The sequence below is a fragment of the Podarcis melisellensis genome (genome assembly GCF_964234715.1).
Source record: "Podarcis melisellensis genome assembly, chromosome: 14".
NCBI lineage: Eukaryota > Metazoa > Chordata > Lepidosauria > Squamata > Lacertidae > Podarcis > Podarcis melisellensis.
Window position 1 is genome coordinate 48,014,258 of NC_138546.1, and position 21,200 is coordinate 48,035,457.

The window sequence follows — 21,200 nt, forward strand, 5'->3', positions numbered from 1 at the left end:
GGGGGCAACTGCCACGCCGACGTTGAACTCCAGTGGAAAAACACTGCCCGGGGCTCCTGCCAGCTGGCCTGGCCTTCCTCCTTCTGGAACGGCGCCTCCCACCAGCCTGGCCCCCCCTGAAGCTCCTCTCTGCTTCAGCACAAAGCGAAAGTTCTTTAAACTCGCCTTTGGAACTCTTCGCCCCCCCGATCTGCTCACTAGCGCTCCTAGAGGCCAAGACATCGGGAACAGGGCCTGCCAGTCCAGCCTCTCCAGGACTCAGTCCATCACACAGACGTGTAGAAGCACTACAACAGCTCCCCAACACTGTCTCAGTCCCCATTGGGCTTTCTGGGCATCCTTCAGCCTCTCCAGGGCTTCCTCCAGGGCTCTGGCCTTTCGCTGACGCCTCACACAAGCCCTTCAGCAAATTCCAGGCAGCCCACGCTGTCGTTATGCCCTCCAAATGAGGCCTCAGCGATGCATGAACGCATGCTTTGAGCACTTCTAGCTCTTGTTGCAGCCTCTGGCTATCTTCAGCCAACACAGCCCCACAGCTTGCTTCACCTGCTCCAGCTGCTGGCCGGCTAAGGGGTATTTCTTTTGGCTCCCACTGGTTTGTTTCCCAGAGCCCTTCAACCAAGAACAACCCCCTTATTTTTCTGGACCACGTTGCCCAACTCTTTAGAGTTAGAGGCTCCACCGGTATATCCTGGCTTTCAGCCATCTTCTCCCGTTCTCCCGTTCTCCCAAGGTGCCCCAAGCTTACTTACGATCAGGTACAGCTTCTCTGCCTCACCCTTTCGTGGAGAAACGTTACCGGCTGCGTCTCAGCCTCCAGCTCTTAGCTGCTTTTCAGCTCCAGCTCTCTGTATCAGAAGCTCTCACTGCCTCTCGGAAGCAGGCAATTAATCATTCTTGCTCTCCGGCATCCAGTCAGCTCCCGTTCGGCCTCCGACGGCCCCTCAGCCTCAGAACGCTGACTTCAAAGCATTCCTGAGGCTCACAGCGTCTGCTTTACGAGCGTTGGCTGACCTTCCATAACCTGTGTGAATATATCGATCTGGCCCTTGATCGATAGAGCCGCGACTTCAGACAGCTTTACGATCCCAATCAATCACTTACAGCGGTCCGGCACGCTTCCTCCCAAGCTGCGCAATAACTCCTGCTGTCTCTTCTCAGTCACGGCTTTTAGCAGAGTAGAAACACAGCGTGTAAAGCAGTCTTACTCCTTGTAAGCACACATAGACAGGTTCGTCTATTTACAGCTCTTTATTACAACATTTCAGCATCAAAGTCCGTCACTGCTGGCAGCCATTGCTGCAAACATGTCTCCCTCTCAGATACACAGAGGGAACATCCTTCTCCCCTCAGAGTCACAGGGGGAACTGAACAAAACAGGGAATAGTCCCGCCCAGCTTCTAAAGCTTCTGTCTCCGCCCAGCTGTAAGCTGACGTCAGCAGGTGACACACACCAGGGAATTTAACCAGTTAAGTTCTGAACTATAACACAACCCACCTGTCAATCACCTGACATCATTATGGCATCAGATGATTGACAAGTGGGTTGTCACGCCCAACTGTCAAAGTCTCAAGTGCCCCAGCAGACAGCAGGTTGTTGGGTGCCTGAGAACCACAGCCCAAGGGCACTTACTCCAGAGAGTGCTCCCCATCTTCTTCTCAGGTGGCCTCCCATCCTGGCAGTTCACGGGCACAGATCTTCTCTCTTTCTATGTGTCCTTCATCTTCAGCTCATCCTCTGACTTCTCTTGTGGTAGCTTTAGACTAAGGATGCTTTTAAAGAGGGAGACGGACAGGGCTGTCTCTGCAGCCAATATGCAACACGCTTCAAGAACAGTTGTGACCAGCAGCTCTTCCCTGCAAGGGGGGCTTGCATACTTAACGAATTTTCTCCCTTTGTAGGAAACGCCTCACCATCCAAGAAGCTCTCACTCACCCCTGGATCACGGTAAGCCTGGAAGTGGGGCATGTGGTGAAGGGGGTGTTTTTTAATTCGGACAGAGCTTTGTATGGAGTTCTGCATTTTGGCATTGAAATGTGTCACCTGTCATGATTCTCATTTGCTTTTGCATATCTGACTTTAAACATTACGGCAGCATGACAATGACCTTCTAGTTTGGTTTCTCACAGTTTTAACCTCACTGGGGGGAGAGAGATTAATTTTTGCCAAACATTGTCAGAATCTTTGCAAAATAAAATAATAATACATGTTGCCTTTTTTAATGCTTTCTTGTCTTAATCAAGAGATAAAAAATATGCGATGCTGAGATGCGTGTTGACAAGCATACAGTTTCCCATCATGGAATGTGTTGTGTGATGGTGATACATCTGCCTACTGTTTGCATGGACAGACATAAACCACAATCCAACTGTGTTTGGCTGGGCTCTATCTGGTATGAATTTGCTCTATCCAGTCCACCTTGAAATCTCTAGGAGGTTGCAAAAGACACTCCATTGCATTTGTAGAACTTTTCAAGGGTGGCTATAGCCTAGAAGTACCCAGTGGACCACACGCCTCTCTGTGTCTTTCTTTGTGTTGTGTTTGTGGTGTTCTGCTGTGTCGAAGATACAGTGGATGTCCTACATTTGCCCAGTGTCAATACTCACATCTGAATGTTGAAGACCCCAGACAAATTCTGTGAAGAATTGAGAACACAGTGATATGCGATATTAATATGGGGCATCCATCAAGTTCATCTGGAATAGCCAATTATTTACAGGTGAAACTCAAAACATTCATTCAGTGCTGGACATCCATTGTAACATGGAATATATGCAGCTGGTCTTTGCATGCTGGAATCTGGAGTGCTGGACTCTTAAGATCTTTTTTCACATCACAATGAATCAGGGGCTACCAACCCTTTTGGATCAGTGGGCACATTTTGAGAGAGTGCTGGGGCGCCAGTCGCAAATAGCTGCTGTGGGGGGCATAGCACAAAATTAGAGAGTCGGCCAGCCCCATCAACCTTACGCTTACTGTGGGAGGTCAGCCATATACTTCTGGCTCTGATTGTTGAGATCACACAATATTGATTATATATATAAATACACACAAACACACTGACACTCTTGCTTTCGAATGGCAACAGGGAGCATTCCTCAGTAACAGGAAAAATAGCCACACAACACTCACACTCATTTCACAGAAATGACTTACAAAGGACCTGTTCGTTTTGTCCCATAACTTGCTTTCCAGGAGGGCTACAGACTTTGGTGACCCCAGTACACACACACACACACACACACACACACACACACACACACAGAGAGAGACAGACAGAGAGAGAGAGAATGCTCAATAGTGTATTTTCTGAAATATTTTCTATTTTTTACAAAAATTGACCACTTTTGAAAGTGTAAATGCACAGATGCCAGCATGCAGTCAGTCATAGTGCTCACAGGGATGTTTTTGTTCCACCAACCTTTTTTTGTGTGAAAATAAAATAATGTCTGTGACATGCATGAAGGAATCCTGTTTTCACCCAGCACCATGGATCTGTGTTGTGTGTTTGCCTTCCTTTTGCCTGCTGTGTTGTGGTTGATGCTGTGGTGTCTATAGAAGCAGTTTGCATGATTCTGCGGATCAGTAATAACCATGCCCTACTACTTCTGTCTGAAGACTCACCAGCCCAAGGAAGAAGCGAAGGTCCCAGAAAGCAAAAGGGCTGAGAACCAGCAACTGAAGACCAAGCGCCTGAAGGAGTACACCATCAAGTGCCACTCCAGCATGCCACCCAACAACACCTACATCAACTTTGAGCGCTTTGCCTATGTGGTGGAAGACATCTCCAGGATGGAGCAGAACTTCGGTGCTCTGGCTGTGTCCCATGATGCTTTGCAGGAGGACATTGACGCCCTCGTTTCCATCTACAACGAGAAAGAAGCTTGGTACAAAGAAGAACATGAAAACGTGAGACATGAACTTTCCCAGCTGAAGTACGAGTATCGCAAGATTGAATCTCTGAAGAAGCACCTGCAGGAGGACATCAGACTTGTGGGCAGCAGCCTCACTGGGGTTGCCAGCAAGTACATGGACCGGCAGTCACATTACGAGTCCTTGAGTAAGGAATTGTCTGAAGAACTCAAGTGGATTCAGGAATTTACAGGCAGCTCTCAGCTAGAAGATGGAAGTGACGCCTACATCACTGGAAATTTTGGCTCCGTCTCTAACAAAGATATAAATGACTCTCTTAGGGAGCTGCTAAATAGATCCTGCTGTGAAGAATTCCTAGCTGCCTTGAACCCAGGTGTTGCAAAATCAAGTCAGTAACTCTGTCTAAAATGGAGTTTCAGATTTATCTATTCATGCCACCTCAAGATTCCTGCATACTAATGGTGACGCCCCACTTGTTCACTTTATTTCTGAAAAACATAATTGACAGTCGCTGCTGCAGTTGACTTTTTGAACTCTGAAAATATATGTGCCACGACACAGGGCATATGAACTCTTGCCATTGTTTTACCCTTTTTAACAGGGAGGCTGTGAATTTTGCCAGTGAGAAATGAATTTAAATTCTTTTGAATAACACCCTGTTCTCTTTTTGGAGCATACTTTGCATTTAGAAGTGAAAGCCTTTGCTGTCATTGTACTTTGGAAGATGGAAGCAGCTTACTGTTACCATGAGATACCTCCTAAATACCTGATTGTAGATAGTTAAGCATCCTTAACAGCCTCTATTGCTGTCCTGTGAAAGAGTCAGCAGTAAGAATGCATTGATTTGAAACTCAGTATGACTGGTGCTTTTAATAGTGATGGATTCAGATGGAGAAGCTCGCTCTTGCCCACAGCACCCTCTGCAATCCTGACCGCAGTCTACTTCAAACAGTAGCAGGCATTTCAGTTGAAAACCAGAATTGTGAATGTGTTACGGAGTGAATGGAGAGCTCTAACATCAGCTCTACGCTCAGCATATTGACTGGGGTGATGCGTAAGGCATTGTCAAGGGACTTGAGAGTCTACCCCACCTCAAGCAAAGAACATGGTCCAGTGAAGGAACCAGAGGACTGAAGACTCCTATTGTGGAACCTGAGACTTTGTTTTTGTTGCTGTTTTGACTCAGATTATTAGAAGGGGAAAGTGTGTGTGGGGGGGGTGAGTTATAATTGAATTATGCATATTTTTGTTCCTGCCTCTGAAAGAGAAGAGCATTGCCTGGGCAGCAATGATCTTCTCAAATGTGTAACTAATTCCACACTTATAGAGACAATAAATATTTATTTAATACAGTGTGGTTACTTGCAGCACCATCTGTCCATATGCTACACAAAAGAACATAATAAGAGCTTGCTGGATGAGGCCAGTGGCCTGTCTGGTCCTTCTCAGAGCAGCTACCCAGATGCCCGCAAGCAGGATTTGAACACAAGAGCCATTCTCTCCTCCTGTGGTTTCCAACAACTGCTATTCAGAAGCATTACTGCCTCTGATTGTGGAGGCAGATCATAGCCTTTGTGGCTAGTTTTAAAGGTAAAGGTGCCCCTGACCATTAGGTCCAGTTGTGGCCGACTCTGGGGTTGCGGCGCTCATCTCGCTCTATAGGCCGAGGGAGCCGGCGTACAGTTTCCGGGTCATGTGGCCAGCATGACTAAGCCGCTTCTGGCAAACCAGAGCAGCGCACAGAAACGCCGTTTACCTTCCCGCTGGAGTGGTACCTATTTATCTACTTGCACTTTGACGTGCTTTTGAACTGCTAGGTTGGCAGGAGCAGGGACTGAGCAACAGGAGCTCACCCCGTCACGGGGATTCGAACCGCCGACCTTCGGTTCGACAAGCCCTAGGCTCTGTGGTTTAACCCACAGTGCCACACGCATCCCTAGTTTTATCCTCCATTAATTGGCCTAATCCTCTTTTAAAGCCATCCAAATTCGGGGCCACCACTGACTCCTGTGAGAGGGAGTTCCATAATTGTTTAACGATGCTGTGTGAAGAAATACTTTTTAAAAAATTATTCAACTGCAGTTGAAAGCTCACAAATTCTAGTATTATTGGTGGGGTGGGAGGCACGAAATTCTCTAACTACTTTCGCCATCCCATGCATAATGTTCTGCCCTTCTGTCATGTTGCTCCTTACTCACCTTTTCTTGATGGTCCCAAACCCTACACCCTAGGATTGGTTGAGTGAATAGTGTTTACCCATTGGCTATTGATTTGTTTCTAGTGGTGGTCTAAGCAAGGTGAGGCTGTCACTTGATGGAGGGGGTGTGCTAAGTACTGGTTTGGGTTCAAGCCAGGGAAGTCCAGCAAGTCCAGCCTTTTCCAAGGTTTGAAGAAAGTAGCTTCCAAACTGACACGTGGGTCGGCTTTGAATATGCTTGGAAGCTGTCACTCATGTGAGATAAGGTAGGTACCCTGAGACCTGTCTGAATTCTACATAACTGGATGTCCCATTGGAGCCAGCTAAGTCCTAAGATGTAAATTATTTGCTACCATTTGATTGCTGTTACACTTGGTTGTGCCAGTCTCATCACTGTCAAACTTCAGACAGAGAGGATGATAATGTCAAAGACTTGAGGTCCAGATGGAGAGCCTGTGGCCTGCCTGATTGATGCTGTTGAGTTACAGCTCCCTGATACATGGCCGTGCTGCCTGAGATGGATGTGAATTGAAGTCCAGCAACATCTGGATGGCACCGCAATTCCCCCCCCCCCGCCCTGTACTTAAAGTGCACAACCCACATAATGTATATTTAATGGCCCAGGCTTTGTGAAGCACTGACCTTGTTCTCTCTTGTCTTTCCCAGCCGAAGGACAAATGCCAGGCCTTGGTGAGGCGGGAGTCGGTCATTAACTTGGAAAACTTCAAAAAGCAATATGCCCGGAGGCGGTGGAAGGTACTGTACTTGGAGTGTGGTTGCTGATGCATGTGTGGTGCTCTTTACAAAGAAGCAAGACTTCTTTTCTTTTCTTTTCTTTTCTTTTAAAGCAGGGATGGGCAGCCTTTGGTCTTCCAAATGATATTGGAGCTGGTGGTTGCTTAATCCAGCAACTTCTGGAGAGCCACAGGTTCCCCACCGCCATTTTAAAGAAACAACATTATTTTTTTAAAGTGACATCAATTGTACCTTTCAGAGCTATCTGCAGAACTGGCTTCTCTCTCTCTAAAAGCTAGCTAGTAAGTGCAGGCCGGTCTTGTTAACATCAACATTATTGATTATTATTTTAAATTTATATGATTACCCATTGATAAAGTTCTCCAAGCAGCTTGCAGTAAAACAATTTGCAGCTCAACATAAAACCACACTTTAATGTGTTATTAGGATAGGTGCCTAGGCCACCCTTCCTGATCTTGTTGGACTACAGCTCTCACCAGGCCTGTTCTTCGCAAGCTGAAGTTTTCAAACCGTCTCCAAGGGTAGTCCCTAAGTAATCAAAATGGGAGGCTACATCAAACCAGGAATGGCCATAGCTGGCAAGTCAGCCAGAGCAGGAAATAAGCACTCCTTGATATCAAAGCTGAGCCTATAATGACCGAAATGGATCCAGGAACACCTCGACACTGTGTATCTGCTCCTTTGGGGGAAGTATGACTCAGCCCAGAACAGGATAGATAGCCTGTGTGCTTGCTTTGATCCTGCCCACTACTGGCCTCTGGCCTCTGATTGCCTTCCCCACAGAGGTAAGCAGCTCTCAGGAGCAGGGGATGGGTGGCTTCCCAACCCTCTCTTATTGCTGAGGAACACAGCTGCCTGTCCCAGTTCAGACTGTCTTCAAGGGTCAGCCCCATTTAGTCCCCGATAATCATTTCAGCTATACTGAGCACTTTGCCTGAGCACTGAGATCTGCCTCCTTCTGACCCAGGTGAGCTCACAGTGAACTGGGTCAACCAGAGACAATAGGGTCCATCTGAATCTTTTCTGTATTGCTGCATTTTAACGTATAACATTTTCCTGGTTTTCTTAGCTCACTAAACCCCCAGGCAGCTTTTTAAGGTCTCCCTGGTGCTGCTTCCAAACCTCACCTGTGTATTGGAGGCTGATGGCAGAGCAGTTCTTGAAGGTGCCCCTTGGTTGTGCCCATAAAATGCACTGCTGGTTGGGGGACATCCCATCAGTGGCTCTGCAGGGTCATCTTCTGCCTTTCAAGAGTATAACCACAATATCCTTGTTGTTCCCCCAGCTTACTTACAGTATTGTTGCACTGTGCAACCATTTATCTCGCACCTTGGTGAGAAAGGTTCGCCTAATGCAAGATGAAAGCTTGGTAAGTATATGGGGGCAAAGGAAGTGGAAAGGCGACATGTCCAGCTGTTTGTGACAGAGGAGGGGCAGCCAATGCGATGCCTTCCAAATGTTGCTGGAGAGCCCTGTTCTATCAGGCAAAGGATCACCTAGCTCAGCATTTTGCTTCCTTCAGCAGCTGGCTGGCCAACCAACCCCTGAGATGCCTATGCAATGCAATAGCCCTTCTCCCGTTGCTGCTTCTTAGCGTTTGTCATTCAGGGGCCTAATGTCCCTGTGCCTGGAGGCTGCATAGAGCCATCGCTCCCCCTAATAATGACACCAGGAGGTGAGCGCCATCCGAAATAGAGCCAAAACAGGGCTGCTGAGGAACAGGAGGTTGATATTGGCATGCTCTCTCGCGAATGCTGAGGAATACAGAAATGCTACCTCGGCACTGCTGCTGCGCATCCTGAACATCATGGTTAGCTATTCAAGGCAAAGTTAAAGAGCTTTGAGCAGAGCTCTAGATTCTCCAGGTGGTGGGTACAGGGGCATAGCGTGGGGGGTGCCCGAGGGGGCACAAAGCAGGCGCCGCTACGCAGGTGACTGAGGAGAGGCAGTCCTTGAGGTACTGCACTCCTGAGCCATTTAAGAGTTACCTCTCACCCACTCCTCCATCTCCCCACTTGGGAACGTCTTTGTTGCTTGGGTTGTTCAGTGCAGAGGCAGACAGAAGACAGATGGGAATCTGGCTGAAAGATGATGGAGTGATTTGCAGTAGAGCAGCAAAAGTTCTCCACTCTCAGTAGCTTAACCATAGTAACGAGAAGGCTTTTCCCCTTCTAGATTAGGCTGCTGGAAATCAAGACAACCGGGGATGAAAAAGGAGCCAATGTAGTGTGTGTGTGTGTGTGTGTGTGTGTGTGTGTGTGTGTGAGAGAGAGAGAGAGAGAGAGAGAGAGAGAGAGAGAGAGAGAGAGAGAGAGATTCCTGAGCTGAGCGCGTGTGCAAAGCCACCGGGATCTGCAATTCAATGCTCATCTCCTTGAGTCACTATTTTGTACCTTCTCTGTTTGGTGGACCTTGGGTTTTGTAATGAAAAAAAAGTGGATCATGCAAGCCGGAAGTCTGCCCACCCAGCAGTCCATGTTGCCCAGGGTGGGTGGGTGGGTGGGTACACCCACGCACATGCCCCCATGCCAGGGGACGAGGACAAACGGACCCCACTGCACCTGTCCAGCCCCTGCTGTACCTGGAGCGACACCAGCCCTGGCAGCCATGCCCCTCGCACCTTCCTTATGCCACCCTCCCCAGATCCTAGCCTTGCAAGGCTGCAGGGGGGATGTGGCAGCCATGCACCCCTCAGTCCTAGCCTTGCACAGTGCTGGGATCGAAGGGCACAAGGTTGCCACATCCCCATGTCCGTCCCCCCTGTAGCCTTGCAAGGCTGGGATCCGGGGATGGTGGCGCAAGAAGAACACAAAAAATGTGTGCTGCACCACCTGCCCCGGGGGGAGAGCATGCCCCCCCCATGCCAGCACCCCCAGAGTGGCCCAGTGATCCTCTCTATGAGTGTTGGTTCCTCCTTTGGCGGGCAGGGTTATTGTTACTGTTTATTACTATGTTAGGTCTTTTTATATTGTGAACTGCCCTGTGTTCCTCAGATGGTGGTAAATAATAATAATAATAATAATAATAATAATAATAAGTGTGTGCATAAAAAGAGGGGCAAGGAAAAGTCTGCAGATGTTGAGCCCTGCCTGAAACATCACCTAGTTTCTCCTTTGTTCCAGCGCAATTGTGAAAGTGACCACGAGGAAGATCTTCCCAGCCGGCCGGCGCCTCACCATCTCTTGAGGAGGACAAGCAGTATATCTTAACTCCACCAAACAGAAACGGGAGTCGGACTGAGATTTCCAAGTGCCTAACAGCGCAGCTTTTGCACAACTGAACGCTTTGTCTCGGGGGCTCTTTCTACCCCCAACGTATACGCAAGCACAGACCAGAAAGGCTCGTGTAGCTGCTTGGTGACTCTGGATCCTCCAAAGGCAGGAAGAAGCCACAATGAAGCCCCAGACGCGTTTGGTGCACTATAAATTGTCACATACAAGCCAAGATAGGAGTGGACTGTGGGATACGAGGTGTCATTTCTTGTGGGGGGGTTGATTCCATTATTTTAACTGCAAATAAGAAGTAAGACCAGTGTGTGCAGAGCTGGTGATCCAGGGGAAAGAGCTGGGCAGGAAACTGAGGTGTTGGAGCAGGAGTAGGACGATAAGGTAGGAATGGTGTCCATTCCAGGTGCCCCCCAGGCAGGCAGCCAGCTGATCTTGGGCGCTGTGTAGGTGAGAGCAATCTCCCCCTTCTTCTTTGAACCCCTTGAGGGCAACCCAGGCCCCAGATCTTTCTTGCAAAGAGACAGAAGATTGTTTCTATCATGGGCAGCGGACAGGAAGAGCAAAAGCAGACTGCAGGGTGTTCCTTTTTGACAAGCTACATTTCCCACCAGTCTCTGTTCTCCTGCAGAGTTGGGTGCATTTGGCAAACATTTGATCCTAATCAGTTTAATGTAGTGATTGGGCACCAGCCCTCATCTCCTGGCGAAGGCCAGAGGAAGAAGCCTCCTTTCCTTGGCACCTGCTGCATCGTCCTTCCGCAAACACACCCTGCCTCCCCTGCCTTGCCCCTCTCAAGGATCAAAGCGACTTAGTCAATGGCACCCCTGGGCTCTTCTGGCCACCCCCCCCCCGATAGCAGGACACCTTAGCCCAGAGGGGAGCAGTCATCAATTTATTTATTTATTTCACAACATTTATAAACTGCTTGATTGTTAAAAGAAAACCCTCAAAGCGGTTTGAGCAAACAGCAAAATCTAGAAAAATGAATAGCCCTACTTTAAAAACATACAAAAAGTTAAAAAATACTGAAACAGTTTAAAATGACCTCAACTTTCTAAGCATCTAGGTAAAGGTAAAGGTAAAGGGACCCCTGACCGTTAGGTCCAGTTGTGGTCGACTCTGGGGTTGCGGCGCTCATCTTGCTTTATTGGCCGAGGGAGCCAGCGTACAGCTTCCGGGTCATGTGGCCAGCATGACTAAACCGCTTCTGGCGAACCAGAATGCTGTTTACCTTCCCGCCGGAGCGGTACCTATTTATCTACTTGCACTTTGACATGCTTTTGAACTGCTAGGTTGGCAGGAGCAGGGACCAAGCAAGAGGAGCTCACCCAGTTGCGGGGATTCAAACCGCCAACCTTCTGATTGGCAAGCCCTAGGCTCTGTGGTTTAGACCACAGTGCCACCCACGTCCCTTGTAAAGCATCTAGGTAGGTTTGTCTAAAAGGAATGTTTTCAGCAGGGGGCACATTTCAGATTTAGAGAGAGTGACAAAATGGCTGCCCTGCGGCAGGTAGAGATGGCAGGCCAAACATGGTTGCCGTGGGCAGCAGGCATAACTCAAAAATTTGAGAGTGCCGTCAATACTGCTGCTCCCCCTCCCCTGCTCTAGCCAAGCTCATGCTTACGATGGGAAATCAGATTTGTTCTGCTGGCAGAGATACAGCTGTTAAAGGCACAATAACCCTGTTTTCCCCTGTGATGGCCCTAAACCAAAGCCTAGGTTGCCATCCTGGACACAGTTACTGGGGACTAAGCCCCATTAAAACACAAAGAGATTTGCTTCTGAAGTAGACATATATACCATTGTTTGGTCAAGTGAATTCCTGACACACCTAAACATCAGCTCCTGCACAACCAGAGACATGCCTAAGTCTCTTTGCAAAGTTTTCACATTTTGCATTTGCCATTTGGATAGCGGATTCTTTAACATTGTCATTCACCTATTATGCCGGGATTACCTGATCTGAGAGGAACCCACCTCAGGGAAAATGCATCCTGGTTTCTAGGAAAAAAGGAAGGGCAAACTATAGAGATTTCAAGACTTCTAGAAAATGAGTCATCTGTTGTCCTTTGAGTCAATATGGTCAAACTTGTGCTGTAATTCCTGATGTTCTTCCGCCTCCCATGTGCGATTTATTCCATTCCAATATATTTCATCCCATCCACCACATGTTTCTGCTTCCTGAGTCCTGTTGGGATAGGCCAAAGGAGGCTCTGTTCTCAAAATTTATGTTCCTAATTCTTGGTTTCTCCTCCTCCTCCTTCTTCCCTGCCTTCATCACCTGCCTGGAACGAAGACAAGCCTGCTGGGACAGCTTTACATGTCTTTTCATATATTATTAAAGGGAAAAGGGGGAACAGTATTTTGCTCCCAGTGAGTTATAAGCCATACTGCTGGTTCCACCAACATATTCAACATTATTTTGGAAATGTACTCTTCAGTTAAGTTAGTTGTATCGTGTTGAAAAATCACTCTGCTGTGCTTTTATACTACCTTGTGGTCCTTTGGTCCTTTGGCCCTGTATCTCCATGTTTGGCCCAGATCTCCATGTTTTTTACTTAAGGGTTATGTGTGGGTGTATATATTTTCAAACCTCATTATGGTCAGCATTTTGCTTATGCACTTGTATTTTGGGTTTTGATATTCACTATGATGTATGCTGCGTTTTTGTTTTTTGTGTGTGTTGCAAAAATTTCCAGTGTGCGTTTGTTGGAATTGCCCTCTCCAAAGACAAAACACCAGTGAGTTAAATGTTTGAGGGCAACTTCTTACGTTCATTTTGATGTAGCAAATTATCCAAGAGGCAAGACCTGTGATCTATCACATCTGCGGGGGGGGGGGGGGAGGAGTAAAGTACTCCAGGACATGTTAAATCTCAGCTTTCACCAGAAGAAACACTAATGCAATCTGATTCAGACAAGGACGCTCTTTTCCTTGCCTGCTCTTCCGTTTTGAAGCTGCCATTCCTTTTGTCCTCAAGGCACAGTTTCCCCCCAATCCGATATCATCACATTGCAACATTTGTACCTCATTACCTGCTTTTCTCATGTTGTGTTCTGTTATCAGCTGTATACCAAATGTACCACCCCTCTTATCCTGAGGAACATTTTCCAGAATAAAACAGTTACATATTTGCTTTGTTAGGAGATAATGAGTTAAAAATTCTAAACTTGATACAGGAGAACCTCTACTTACGACTGCCTCTACTTGGGCCTGATTCAAGTTGCGACCACAGCAAACCTGGAAGTAAATACTGGATTTGCTGTGATTTGTGCACGCGCAGAAGCGGCTTCTGCCGTTTACACACACGCAGAAGTGTCTGCCGCTGAATGCGCCTGCGCACAATGGTGCTTCTACCAGTGACCCGAATCGACTTACGGACGGACCTCTGGAATGGATTATGTCCATAAGTAGAGGTTCCACTGTACTGTATTTGGGCATTAGATCTGTAGTACATATTGAAGAATATACAGAAGGTTAAAAAAAAAGAACTGATTTGCAGAAGATTCAGGAATTCTGGGGCTCATCCACTCCATGGAAGCAAGTTGCAGTTGTTCACTCCTACTAACATAGAACAACTGCACCTACTTCCATCTGCAAAGGACACTTAAAGGATAGATAATGCAAGAAATAAAGCTCAGGTTTGCTATGTTCAGCTGGTCATAATGCAGAAAGGGGAAATTGTGTGCACGGTATTACATTAAGCTTGGCACCGTAATCTTGATCCCCTGCATCAGTGATTTTAACATGCGTAGCATCACTTGAGATTAATTGTGCAGGAGATCATTCAGCATTCAGCAGCTACATAAACCAAATCAATGCAATCTGCATTGCAAAGGAGTTTAGCTCATTGCAGTAATGGGAAATGTTTGAACCATTTCCAATGTAAAGTTCACAAACTGCCTTCGATCTCTGGGTTTGAGGCAGTGGAAAGCTTTGACTTATTACAAAATGTGCATTTTGCAGTTTAAAATTGCAACCTTTGTTTAAAACCTGCTCAATGGTGCCTTATTAAAGGTCAGATTATTCATCCATCTCGCCCAGCATTGTCTCCTCTGATTAGTGGCAACTCTCCACAGGGATCATGGGAGAGAGGAGGGTCTTTTCCATCACCTTGCCCCTAGATCTTTTTATTAAACCAGGGATGCTTAATATGAATTAGACTCGGAAGCTTCTGCTGGTGCTCTACCACTGAGCTATGGTCCTGAATCGGCTAGGGACTAACATAGCATGTTCAGCGTAACCACCTTCTCATTCCATGGGTAGAAAAAGCAAGTTACCTGCAGACCCGGGTAGCTGCTTTGCACGATCTGAGAGGCACATCCCACAATTCTTTGCAATGCCAGCATGTGAACCAAGCCGACTGTGGCACTTGAGTATCTGACACTGCAACACTCAGCAGCACCTTTGCTAGATGTACAGTTGCAATGCCCCTGCCTTAAAAAACAGTAATTCAAAACAGTCTCTTGACGTGATTGTGCACTCAGGCTGGCCCTACACGCATGTTCCACCAGGCAAAAGAAATTTCTTCCCTTTCTTTAAGAATCTGTCTCCTGTGCCAAGTCACAGTTGTTGCTTTTTGAGGGTACAGCAAAGATCTGGGGTCTGCATGTTTCCAATAGCAGCTACCTCTGCTAACTATCTGATACCTCCTTTGCATGGATGGAGTGGGCACAGGATGTGTTGGTGATGAAATGGGCCTCTGCAGCTAAAAACTCCTGTCTCAGTCTAGCGTTGGTGCAGTGGAAAAGCCACCTATTGGTTTTAATGCTTGCTTTGAAGGTAGGACTTGGTGAAGTGCAAGGAGCTAAAGTCCTGGCAAGGTTCAGGTTGCACTGGATAGAATGGGTGGTGGTTTGGAAAGGCACTGTAGGCTATCCATCCCAAGCGACTCAGCCACTTGCAAAAGAGTAGTGGAGATTCTCAATCAATGCAAGTGAGGGTTCAGGGGAAGGGATGATGGAGCTGGGTCAGGGAAAGTGGGTCTTGGTGCACTAGTTCCCAGGGCTGGCCCTACCAACAGGGCCAGCCCAAGTGAAGCAGTAGATGGGGGGAGGTGACAGCAGCTGTAGCAGCCCCCACTGACCTTTCACCCTCTGCTCCCCCAGTATGGGTAAAACTAGGGTCTCAACTAGGGCCAAGGCCTTTTCAGTACTGGCCCCAACTTGGTGGAACACTCTGTCAGAAGAGACTAGGGCCCTGCGGGACTAGACATCTTTCCGCAGGGCCTGCAAGACAGAGCTGTTCCACCTGGCCTTTGGTTTGGACTCAGTCTGACCCTTTTGTTTCCCTCCCCTTATGGTTTTGATTTATGGGCTACTATTAAAATAAGGCTGCATTTTAAATTGTATTTTAATAAACTGGTTTTTTTGTTATTTTTGTTTGTCCCCCCATATGTTTTATTGTAATTTTATTGGTGTTAGCTGCCCTGAGCAGCTATTATTAAAATCAGGCGGTGGATGTAAATTCAGCAGACCCATCAAAAGAGAAAAGTAGGATAGGAATGGACAAAGCCGGCATCAATCCATGAGGATGCCACACCACACCTTTGTGGCAAATATTCATCTCTGGCCCTGCTTCAGTTCTCTGGGAAGAAGATTCAGGTGGCAGTGGGGTGGATGGCCTCTGCTCTACCCACTGAGCTGTCACCAGATGGTTCTTTAAAGCCGGCTCCGTGCATGAACAGGACTGTGCAGCTGGGCTTGCAGGTATGGCCAGACAGCTTCATTTGGTGCTCTGCCTCAGTTGGGTGGCACAACATCCAGCCCCAGCTCTGTTGCTTCATCCAAACCTGTAGAAACCTTGATCTTCCAAAGGATTCTGCATGTTCAACAGACTTTGAAAGGGGATTCAAGCCATTCTTGGGAGAAGAGGAGAGGCCTGTCAGTGACTACTAATCTTCATGGCTAATATGCTAGTTTATTTTTCAGAGGCAGTGACTATCTGTTGGGGTGGGGGGGGGAAATAAGAGGGAAGGCAATTATCTTCATGTCCTGCTTATGGGAAGCTTCGACAGGCAGGTGTTAGAAAGAGGGTCTTAAACCAGCTGGGTCTTTGGGGATCTGATCCAGATGGTCCCTCCATGTGTCCTTATATTCTCAAGGAGGAAGCAATATTTCGTGCCAAACATCGGAGTTGGGCGTTTGCTTTTACGGACGAGTGAAAATTCGCGAGACTGAAAGATGGCACGAATTCTTGGCCACACCCTTTCCCTGACACTGACAACCTCGGAGAGAACCTTAGGCAGGGCGTGTCTGAGCCCTGGCTGCCCGCCCGTGTCCTGGCATCCTTGGATTCGGGGGTTTCTCCTTCTCTTTCCTCCTCCTCCTACTGGACAGCTCCCCTCTGGCTGCCACGCGCGCCTTGGTACCAAGGCAAAGCTGCCCTTGCTCTGGCTGATGGCGCCTTTGTCAGCGAGGCAGCAGCAGCTCTTCATCGGCGCTCAGCAACTGGACAGCAACTCTGCCGCTGGCGCCTCCCCAGCTGCTCGTGTCAGCGCTTCGGAAGCGCTTCTTCCTGTCTCGGGGCGCCGGGCAGGATGGCCGGGGAGGGAGGGGCGCAGACGCAAACCAGCAGCTTCATAATACTGTGATAGCGAGTGGGACCGGGAATGGGCGCGGCGAGGGCGCAGAGGGGATTGCCTGCCAGGGGACCACCAGCTTTTCCGCTCCAATTGGAATTGGCAGTTCTTAGCTTACGTCTCCCGACCCTTGATGCCTCTCCCCCTCCTCTTTCTGCCTGTGTTTCCCCCCCCCCCCTTATCTCTCCTTCTCCCTGTTGAACCTCTCATTGCCGCCGCCCCCCCCCTTTCCTTCTCAAGGATACATTCATAAATAATCCTCCCCTGGAATATCTCTTCTGCCTGGTCCCGAGTCAGGCTGATGGTCCGTCGAGGCCAGGAACCCGCACTGGGTCTCCAGGGATTCGCCCAGGAGTCTCTCCCAGCCCTGGGATGATGGGTATCAAACATGGGACCTCTCTCTTGCATAATTACCCCGTACATAGGACCAGGGCAGCAGGGGTGGGGACATGGGCGGGGATTTCTTTTAGGCGGGGGCAGCCAAAGTTGGGGGGGGCAGAACCTCAGATACTTAAGTACTTTCAATGCTTTGTGGATCTAGGGGGGCAGCTGCCCATGGGTTCTTTCATGCCAACCTCCCATCGTCCAACCATGGGCTTAGCCTGAGGGGGCAGCTGTCCCCCCTAAATCAGTACAAATCTGAGGTTCTGCCCCCTCAACAAAAATCCTGCAGGTACCTTTTCTCCAGCAGGTACCTTTTAACTGCAGCAGGGCTGGATGAACCTTTGTGGTAACTACATTAAGGGCTTAGAGTCCCAGTCTAACAGGAGAGACTGTGATGGTGAGATTTATGGGAGCTTCCACTGACGGGGGTGCACACATGCCCACCCCCTTTACACCTGGTTGCAGTTCTTTGTAGCTTAGAACATCTTGGCCACACTGTCAGGACAAATATTTTTGTAACCTGCTTAGATACTATATTTGCAATCAAGCAGTGTATGCATTTTTTAAAAAATTAGCAGGCATAATTCTGAACATGGCTGCTGCCAGCTGCTTCTTAAGGTATGTTTCAAAACATGGGACTTGGGGTAATAGATCTCCTGGTTGGACCTCTTAGGACTCTAATCTGGGGATCTTGAAGCGCTGTCCTCTTTTTCTCTCGCTGCTGATGCAAGCTCTCTTATTCTCAGCTGTGTTGGGACATAATTTTGCAGGAAGTTCATGAATAAGCATTTCTGAAGCAACCCCACACCCCGGGCTGAGGCTGGAGAGAGCCAAAGGCTAAGTATAAATCATGACTGCTGGGAGAGAGGGGGAGAGGAAGTGGAGTCAAGGATGGATCCCTGCCCTAACCCTAGCACAGCCTTTCACAGTCTGTTGCTTTTGACTGCCCAAGCATATGGGAGCATCTTTTTACTAACACAGGCCCCTTGGGACCGACCTGTCACATCACCTGTGTGTGTGCCTCTTTGACCACAAATGCAATCTAGGAGACTTTCATTTTTAAAAAATGCATTTCTAGTGGGATTGCTGTGTTAGTCTGCGGCAGTGGAAACAAGGTCCTGTGGCACCTACAAGACAATTAAGCTGATTAGGCCAACAAGGCTTTTGTGAACTAGAGTGCAAGACTGCACTATGTTGCTAGACCTCATGGTTACAAGAGGTCAGGGATGGCTAAACCTTTTTGCTTGAGGATCACATTCATTATGGCAAACTGATGGGTGGGTGGCTGTGTCCCAAGGTGAGTGTGGTCATCTCACACTTTCACATGCACAGACACACAGGCACACAGCCCACCCCCAAGCAGATGGGTTCAGATCAGCTGAGGAGAGGAGTTAATCACCTAGCGCTACCTCCCTCCTCTTGCTGTGGTTGCCAAAATTGGTGGTCTGAAAAAACATTACTTGGGGCCCATATCAGGACCCTAAACTGGGGATTGGCAACCCTGGTCTGTGTGCTCATGTGCATGTCATGGAGGCCTTATGAAGATGTAGTGGCCTGGCCAATGCAAAGCAAACGCTGTTAGTGTCCTCTTTTATATAGCCACTTTCAAATTTTTTTGATGGGGAAAGGAGCCCTACCTTAAGTTAAAAGAAATGAACAAGATGCTTATAATTTGGTATGAGGAAGCCAAATGGAATATTCAGTTCCCAAGGCTTTTCCTTAGGCAGCAACTGTTTATTTTCATTTATTTCTCAATTTCTCAAGCACCTCAGTCACTTGCAAAGGAATGATATTTCTAAAATTTCAAAAGCCAAGGCATGCCTGTGGGCTGGGCCAAAGGAAGCTCAAGCAGAGCACTAGACAGGGAGTTATGTTTTGCCCTTGGTTCTAGTGCACTCCCTCCACCTTGCCTTTGTCTTCTAGCCACTAGCTGTAAAATGGGTACAATTTTGATGGGGCTATGGTTGAAGTTCTTGAGGAGCTGAAAGTCAAAAAGATTGTACAAATAAACATGTATTTTGTGATATACAGTAGCATTGGTCCAAAAATGAATATAAAATGAAATTTATTTGTCCCATTTCTTTAATAAAATGTGGAAGGCAATGCAATAAAAACAGCATAAAACAACCAATCCTGGGTGCAATAAAAATGATTGAAACAGCATCAAACAGAACAAGCAACCAATTAATATCAGCAAGGAGTATCAATGTCCACCCTGTTGAACAAAACAATTGCATTGAGATTTATTACAATATAAAACCCAATTTAAATTAGAGGGATTGGGGGCGGGTGGGGATGAATAGGTCCGTCAACCCGATAAATAAATCTCCTAAAGCAATTCTGAGCCTCAGTCCTTGTTAACCTGGTGCCTTCCAGGTGTTTTGGACTGCAATTCCCATCAGCCCCAGCCAGCTCAGCTATGCTGACTGGAGCTGATGGGAGTTGTAGTCCCAAGCAGCTGGAGAGACAATGTCACTTTACTCAGAATCAAGTCCTACTTTAAATGAGCCTCATTCACATGTAAGTATATGCAGATGAGTGGAGCCAACGGGGATTATCTGAGTGATTAATTTTGTAAGTTAAGAGTTCGAAAGCCAAACAAACAAACAAACAAACAAACCTGCTTGCATTGTGATAGAAGAGGCATTTGCTCCTTTGACAGAGGAAAGGGAATGAATCTTTTAATGCAATGCTTTTTAAAATAAACAACTGAGATAAAAATAATATTTGTAAAAGCTGGATCAGTCAGGGTACTTTCAACTGATCAATTAGGGACTTTTTTTAGTGGAATAAAAGCTTCTAGTAACAATAATAAATTATTATTTATTTTACAAGTACTACTTGGCAATAGTTATATAAGCAATGTTCTGGGACTGTCTTATCAGTGGCTGAACAGGAGACGGTAGTATGATGTGGCTGCAAAAAATGGTTTATGGGATTTTCAGCAGCATTAATAAAGGTTTAACTTGAAAGTCAGAGTTGTCCTTTATTTCACATTATTCAGGGCTCATCTGTAATATTGCGTCCAGTTTTTGAAATGAAGGACGGGAAGGAGGACAACATGTAAAGCAGCACCCTCTGCACACAACATGTAAACAGCAGCGCTGTTGCTATTCATAACTCCTGGACACACTACTGCTTCTTTATCAGGCAGACACGATACTTGCCAGCCTGTTGTGGTCAGAGGAAACAGAAGCCCCATAGAACACCCTTCCCCAGCCTGGAACTGCCCATATTGGAGGAAGCCCCCATTAGACGATTTGCAGTGCCTCACCTCAATCTTGGATTTCCATGAAGAAAAACCCAAGAGGCCAGGAAAAGTGAGCTTAGTAGTTGCATGGGGTGGGAAAGGGAAGCTCTAGGGGTTAATGTGGGAGAAATGGCTGGGAGGGTTGGATAGTTGAGTGAGCAGGTGTCTTATTCCATCATGGGGCTGATATACGACACTACAATTTCCATCATACTGACTGTTGATCACGCTTGCTGGGGTTAATGGGGGCTAGAGCCCCACAAATATCTAGAGGGCACCATGTTGAGGAAGGCTAGCCAAGGCATTTGACATGAAACATACCCAACAGGGTGTCCCACACAAGAAGCCAAGTATTTATTTTCTGCTGTGGCTCCAGAGGGCAAGATGAGATCTAAGAGCTTGGGTAGATTTGGGTTGAACATTAGGTGAAACTTCATGAGAGTAAGAGTGGCTGGGCAAGGGATCCACTTCCCTGAAAGGATGGTGGGCTCTCTCTCCTGGGAGGCCTAGGAAAGAGAACAGCTTGGGAACACAATGGCTCTGGATTCCCTCCATGGAGCAGAGGGTATGGCTAGCCAGGATACAAGAAAGCCTACAACTCTATGATCAACAAGCCTTATCCACAATGGCCATGTTCTGCTGCCACAGTCAGAGGCAGTATACCTCAGGACAGGGCTGGTCTACCCATGAGGCAAAGCGAGGCAGCTGCTTCAGGCCACAAGATCTACAAGGGCAGCGTATCTTGCCTCCAAGGAATGCATTGTCCACTGTTGTCATTGCTTTACTCCTCCCTTGTTCCCAAAGTAGATATTTATCCCCAACCCCCTGTTCCTGATGTAGGTCTTCACTCACCTGTTCTTCCCTGTCGGGTGGAGAGGGCCATTTTGTGCTTTGCCTCAGGTGCTAAAATGTCTTGGGCAAGCCTTGCCTC

At 47.5% G+C, this 21,200-nt stretch overlaps 1 protein-coding gene and 1 long non-coding RNA gene across 3 annotated transcripts in view; one reads left to right on the forward strand and one right to left on the reverse strand.

Moving 5' to 3' along the window:
* DAPK2 (death associated protein kinase 2) overlaps positions 1-14,092 on the forward strand; it is a 46,817-nt gene extending 32,725 nt beyond the window's left edge. Inside the window, exons 8-11 of one of the 2 annotated variants that reach the window (XM_081887735.1) lie at positions 1,903-1,948; positions 6,738-6,827; positions 8,113-8,196; positions 9,950-14,092. In XM_081887735.1, coding sequence (XP_081743861.1) covers positions 1,903-1,948; positions 6,738-6,827; positions 8,113-8,196; positions 9,950-10,036 — 307 coding nt within the window. In that variant the 3' untranslated portion in view covers positions 10,037-14,092. Of the gene's footprint in view, positions 1-1,902; positions 1,949-3,619; positions 5,227-6,737; positions 6,828-8,112; positions 8,197-9,949 lie in introns of those variants that run through there. The other variant, XM_081887734.1, reaches the window with a different exon arrangement.
* On the reverse strand, positions 1,233-1,496 carry LOC309356383. Its single transcript, XR_014162745.1, has 2 exons — positions 1,374-1,496; positions 1,233-1,343 (listed from the first exon to the last, which is right to left on the reverse strand). It is a non-coding gene; the product is annotated as an uncharacterized lncRNA (long non-coding RNA).
* Positions 14,093-21,200: the final 7,108 nt, after the last annotated feature.